The 6,995-nt window shown below is 37.6% G+C and overlaps 1 protein-coding gene across 1 annotated transcript in view; it reads right to left on the bottom strand.

Moving 5' to 3' along the window:
- Window positions 1–837: 837 nt before the first annotated feature.
- The window catches only part of LOC134671488 (breast cancer metastasis-suppressor 1-like protein), a 166,449-nt gene continuing 160,291 nt past the window's right edge, over window positions 838–6,995 (bottom strand). Inside the window, exons 4-5 of the mRNA XM_063529355.1 lie at window positions 3,777–3,911; window positions 838–2,296 (exon numbers count right to left, since the gene is read on the bottom strand). Coding sequence (XP_063385425.1) covers window positions 2,201–2,296; window positions 3,777–3,911 — 231 coding nt within the window. The 3' untranslated portion in view covers window positions 838–2,200. The remainder of the gene's footprint in view (window positions 2,297–3,776; window positions 3,912–6,995) is intronic.

Genomic DNA, 6,995 nt, shown 5'->3' with positions numbered 1-6,995 from the left:
TTTATGAATAAGGGGGTTAGTTTGTACGCCTCGTCACAAAAGACTTAAAGTGCAAAAGTTAAAAATATCTTCTGACTTTGACTGTACCTGGGTCAATGATTTTGCCAATGGGATGTCATGTCGCATTTTTGCGGTTTCTTATCTTATTGACATACTATTTACAAAAATAAGTTATCATTTGTGGTTTGTGGTATACCAAATTATTCTACAAGGGCATAATAATGGACAAATTATGTGTTAATACGGCCAATACCGTCATACGGGAAATTTCGGCTACAAGCGTTTTTCTCTGAAACAGTACACAATTGGTAATTTCCTGGACAAATCAGTGTTTGCCGAAAGTAGAAGCTATCGCTGCTTTGTCGAGGATATTACCAATTGTGTACCGTTTTTGAGAAAAACGTTTATTGTCGAAATTTTCCGTATGACGGAATTGGCCGCATTTACTTAATTAGAATTACATAATACATAATTAAACAATTTTACAACGATTTACGAATAATATAATTGAGCATGTAGTTATCGCAAAGAAAAGTTGTGGATTATAATACAACATTGACGTAATACACAGATTATAAAACTGAACATCTCTGAAATTTACACACGGGGTGTCCATAGATTCGTTTTTATGTGGCTGGTGGCATAGGCTACTAGTTAATTTCCAAAAAAAAAGAGGTTACATAGAAAATAGTATTAGCTTAGGGTTCCCCTAGATATGTCGACGCGGAATCGGCAAAATACGGTAGGAAAAAGCTTTATGTCCGCGCAATAAGAGCGAAAAAGTCGTCGTTTGGCTCGGCTCGCGACGGCCGACGACGCCGGACGCGTCGACCGGTTTTTCGCTCTTATTGCGCGGACATAAAGCTTTTTCCTATCGGCTTTTGCCGAATGCGCGTCGATATATTTGGGGAGACCCTTAGGGTCCCGTTTTTACCCTTTGGGTACGAAACCCTAAAAAACGGCTTATGATTATGAAGTGATTCTGGGTAAACCACATGGTAAAAATTAAACACCAAGCAATTTGAGCAAAAAGGGTACGTGTGTTAGGTATAAGGGGTTTTCGGAAAAAATGGTACCATTTTTTAATTTCAGCTGAATTTTACTTTACAGATTCCTGTATTTTTTTAGGTATTAGTTTTAGTTTTGTAGGTAGTTTTAATTTTAGGTTACTTTTTATTCTAAGTTTGTTTTTAAGTATGTTTATGGTTTTAAAAAATAAAAGATTCCTTTAACTTACAACGCTGCCATGAGATTATAAACCATTGTTACCTGTCACCATACTCTGTATCTTTAGGTATTTAAATAAAAGTAAACAAAATCTACCCTCAAATGGCTTTAGCCAGTGGGGGGTAGATGAAAACATTACACGATCAAATAATGTATGTAATCGTTTTTTTTAGCATTAGAAATAAGGTAAACAATCTTGATGTGTCGTTTAATTAAAAAACACATTTTAAAAATAAGTCACGACAAATATGTAACAATTATGAACCTAATACGATCATTTATATTCTTCTGCTTTCATAAGTATGTAATAGCTATTGAATTTTGAAAAGCGTTTTTCAATTAAAAGACATGAAAAGATCGCTTACCTTCTTTCAAGTTCTTTCTAATGCTAAAAAAACGAACTATATGTAGGTTCGGTTAACCAATTAATGTTATAACTACCCGAAAATGTACAAAGTGTTTGTTTACTTTTGTAAATGTGCATCTATTGAGTAAGCCTGAAAACAATAAAAAATCTGACATCAGCAATATCATTACTATTACTAAAATAAATACACATACAACAAAGTCCCTAATCATTCATTACTCGTTTAAGAAAATAAGTACAGTCATTTGCAATAATATCTTACACAACTAAGTCTCCAAAAATATATAAACAAATAATATTATGTCAAATAATTTTTACCTCTTCGTTGTGTTAGATATTATTGCAAATGAATGTACCTAAGTACAGATATATTCTTACCGAAAAATACCACGTGAATGCGAGATCCAATCTTCGACGCTTCAACCATCGTCAATTTTAAAAGTTCTAAAGTCGAAAAACGGTCCGCAGATACATGTTCATTTTATGGACTTCCAAGACGATTCTATTATCCTATAGGGCTAGCACAACTAACCGCGATCACTTCCTCCTGAGCGCGCGTGGCACGTGGCGCGGTCGCGCGCGGGCAGGTGTGCTAGCCGCGTCGTTCTAATCTCTCTCGAGGAGTTTTCTGATCTGCCGCCAGTCCTCCATTATGTCGGCGTCGGGGAGCATGTAGACCACATATGGGGGTGACACGGCGACCTGCCGAGGGGAAGGGAAACTGTGGTTATCTGCTGCTGAAGGAAAGTACACTACTAAACTAAAAAGACGTACCTAGGGGCTGTACATAAATTACGTCATCGATTTTTGACTCCCCCCTAAAATCATCCAAAAATCATGCTTCGAATGACCCCGTTTTCTCCTATGTCATGCTACCATCATCCGATGTCCAGCCCCTCCCCCCTAATTTCAAATGACGTAATTTATAAATAGCCCCCCACCTACATCTATTTATTTCATTTTATTATTAATTTTAGTTAGACAGCATTACCAAAGAACTGGGAAAGAACAAAACAAATACAAACAAAATACTAATTTGATTTGGGCGACGTAGTACCTACGTTGCGTCGTCTGATCCGATAGGATTCGGTAGGGAGGATCTATATATCACTTCATGTAGGCGTTATGGCCTTTTTGGGCATTTATTAGGCCTTATTGGTGTAGCATATCAGATATTATAGACCCTCAGCCGTATGTACCTACCGTTATTAGAGAAAGAACAACTTTTAGTATTATACATGTAAGACCAACCCCGACATTGCAAAATAACAATTAAGTAATTGTTTTAAAAATATATTCTATTCGGCCGACCCTTTTCTTTGAAAAGGACAACACTTATTTCGCTATTTCTTTATTTAATTAACTTTATTGCGCAAACAAAGAAATGTGCAAATGGCGAACTTAATGCCAAAAGGCATTATATACCAGTAAATTATTGGGTGGGACAGTGACATACGGAGTTAGGTAATCTAGTTGAGTATGGCTCGGGTTCGGGATAGTGTTTAAAAACAATAAATTAAACTGACTTGCCGCCGACCCCGCTTGCGCCCGCACTCGACGCTCGTTCTTTCAGCCGACGGATTATTTAATATATCATCATTGGCCTGTCACATTAATAAGATGATGGTTTAAACAGCGTCTATATTAAGAGTGCGGCACTTCCGCAAATGACTATTAAGCCCAATGCGAGAGCGGCAGTCGCGACCGCATAGCTGGCAGGGACCCCTGGCGTCCGCACTAACGCCTATCAGTTTGGACTTAGAACCGGTAACTGGCACTCTCCGTATTGTTTTCCACTCAGCAAGCTGAAATGGGTGAAGTGACCTCTCCACGGACGCTGCATCGCCTGGGACGCGAGTAAGTAATGCGGGTATGCCCAAAACCCACATCACTCTCTCGACCTTGCCGGCTGGACCCACAGGAATGACATAGTCAATACGTGCGGGGCCGGTTTGGTTGCAGGTGCATAACGGCTGACACTGAGCCGGGTTATATTGCTAAGGGTTGATAAAACAATATATTAAACTTACTTGACGCCGACGCCGCTTGCGTCCCCACTCGGGCCCCGTGGACCAGAGGTCTACGGACCTACGGTGTGACGCTCTTCCTCCAGCCGACGGATTATTTCAAATAGATATGGCTAATATGACCAAGGGTTGATAAAACAATATATTTAACTTACTTGACGCCGACGCCGCTTGCGTCCCCACTCGGGCCCCGTGGACCAGAGGTCTACGGTGTGACGTTCTTCTTCCAGCCGGCGGATTTTCTCGAGGATCTCTTCTTTCAGCGACTCGTAGCTCAGCCATTTTTCACTCTGTTGACAAGAGGAAAGTTTGGGTAAATATGGTGATTATTTCTTCACCACATCGGGGCTATGTTGCATATTAACTACAACTAATCTAAATATACTATTATACAAGCGGAACTCCTTTTCTAATAAGTACTGAATCAAAAGGAGGAAGTCTCTTGTAATATTTAGTTGTAGTTATTATACAACACGGCCCAGACCGCAAAGGCTTTCTTTTTACTTCAAAAATTGTTAAATGAAAGTTGCATTTTCCGCAAGAGTGCCAAAGTAATTTCATTGATTATTAATTTGTATATTTGACGAACAGAAAAACCACATAATTTATAGATACACAATGCTTTTTATAAAGGTTTCGTTAAATTTCTTCCGTTCGTTATGGCACAGATATTTAGCACAACCGGACACTGAAAACGGGTCACTATTAGGTATTGTTATTGAATTGTTCTTACTAGGTATACAGGTGATTGGAAATTCGCCGTATTCTTTGAAAGGGGTTATTCTATCTATGGGTCATTTGCAATGATTTAAGTCCCGTCAAACAGGGGTCAAAACTCATTGGTTTTCGAGTTATTTGAGTTTTTAGTTTTTTGTGTAAAAAACCCGCCTTTCGACTAAAAAGTGGTAATTGTGAAAAAACTACTCAAATTTGGAATGTAAAAAAGCTTTCATCTAAATAGCCTTAAACTACTGATTACGTGAAATAAAAAAAGATTGCCAAAACTTTCCAAAATTTTTCATATAAAAGGATTTGTATTTTTCCCCAAACTCACAATTTTTTTTATTTTTCCCCAAACTTTGTAACATTTTAAGGCATTACTTTAAAAAAAGTATGCATGACGCTTTGCGTACAAAATACAGAAATGAGTTCCTCAGTTTTCCAAAAAAGTACGAATGTCGACAATAACTGTTTAAAATAATAATAATAATAGCAGAGCAGGCGGAAGACTTGACCTAGCGAGACGTGACCATTAATCGGTTTGTTTGTGTTACTTATATTTATTATCTCCATGGGCTTAATACATGATTCAGTCCTACGTAAAGAGCATAAAAGAATTAAAAATATTGGGCTATTTTGGGTTTTACAAAAAAACCGGTTCCGAGCCTTGACTGTATCCATCGGGTGTGGCCTGTAATATGAGCAAAAAAAATAACTGTAGGCTGTACTCCTCATACTGATCAACATTTGTTCAGCGACTTTTAAAAATAACTTGTAGTTTGATTTTTAATACACTTAAAGGTTATTCAAAGATGCAATGTATTGCAAATTTTGTTATGTTTAAGGCTTGACAAGCAACGTCAATCACAATGATATGGCGTGGCGATGGCGTTCATTGAAGATAATATTTATTTTGTATGAAAAATAGGGAGTCTAAATACTTCATAAATTTTAAAAGTTGTTGAACAAAAGTGTTACCGTTCGAGGAGTACAATCTATGTTTTAATTATTTGCTCGTGTTACAGGCCACACCCGGTATACACAGATAATTAAGTTTCATTAGTTATACGAAAATGGAATACAAAAGAGATATATAGAGAATTAAATTAAATACTATGTACCTACTGCGCATTTAGGTCAGCTATCATCGAAGCGGCTAATTGAATTCTATACATAGTTCACAAAGTCAACTGACAATTGTTGATCCCTACTGCATAGACATAAGATCCATCTGTGGTCAAAGAGTGTTGTTAAGTGTACCAAAGAGAATTTAGACTAGAAGAATATTGCCAAAGTAAATTATGTAGTCAGTACATTTACTGCCATCTTTCGACACAAATGATTAACACTTTTAGAACGCCATTTGACTTTGATCGTTATGATGTGTTAAATGTCAAAAAGTATCGCCATCTACTCGACGATAGGCCAAAGGTATGGCCTAATATCGTCGTCCTATATAAATGGTGCCATCCTTTCGAGCGATGACCTACTCTCGACTAGATGGCGATACTTTTTGAGATTTGTGATCAAAGTCAAATGGCGTTCTAAAGTGCTAATCATTTGTGTCGAAAGATGGCAGTAAATGTATTGACTACATAATTTACTTTGTAAATATTCCTCTATTTCCAATACTCTTTGCGTATACGAATACGATCGGAGGTGACAGGTCAACGCGGCTGATAATGACGTGCACAATACGGTTACGAAGGCGCTTAGCGCTACAAAAATATTGATATTGCGAGAACTACGGTTACTCGTGTGGGTATAGATAGGATAGTCATAATATCTCCGCGTTCACAGTCTATCAAATATAGCTATTTAAATGCATTACGAGTAAGTATATCTCGTATTAAGAATTTGAAATACACTCCCAAACTCAATACTAAATATTTTTTTATCAAATACCCGATTTTAAACAGTACACATGCAAACTTGAATATAAATAGAATGATTAATTATCACAGATATTTTTCAAGTCAGTTATTTCAATGAAATTATAACATGTTAAATAAAGTAGGACTCGTAGGTAAGTGGCCTCATCCGCAGAGCTCGTAAGTAACTTTAATGAGGCTTTGATTGCGAGTCCATAAAACGACCGACCGATCTCTTCAGCCTTTAATAAACATTATTAAGCCCAATGCGGCTTAGTATGGGGTGACATATTCGTTTAATCGAAAAAGCCTCTTAATAAAGAAAAAAAAAACACAAAAATATATCACCGTTAACTTCATCGTTTTGTCGATCATAAAGCGCAGTAAATCCATTGCCGCCACAAACTGAATCCGGCCACCGTTCACCGTGGCGACACAGATGGGACACGCCTACAATATTGCTTTCCGTGAAAAACACGCTCAAAACGGCATTTCATCAACACTCGCGTCACTACGCAAAACGTCTTTACAACTAAAATACTAAGAGACTCATACGACATTCTGCGCTTGAAGTGAAACAGCACACGGAGCAATAAATAGGGTCTAACCGGTCGACACATTTACCTGAACGGGTGTTGATCTAAAATGTAACTAGCGCGGTTGGATCAGGGTTTAAATTAGTTTGTGTGTTGTGGTAATAAAATAAAGCCTTAACGCTGTCTGGTTTGAGCCTCCCGAATAATCTGCTTATGAGGTAAGCATGACGTTTATACGAACTGAGGA

The sequence above is a fragment of the Cydia fagiglandana genome, chromosome 15 (assembly GCF_963556715.1).
Source record: "Cydia fagiglandana chromosome 15, ilCydFagi1.1, whole genome shotgun sequence".
In the NCBI taxonomy this organism is placed as follows: Eukaryota; Metazoa; Arthropoda; class Insecta; order Lepidoptera; family Tortricidae; genus Cydia; species Cydia fagiglandana.
This window is presented reverse-complemented; position numbering and strand designations above follow the sequence as displayed.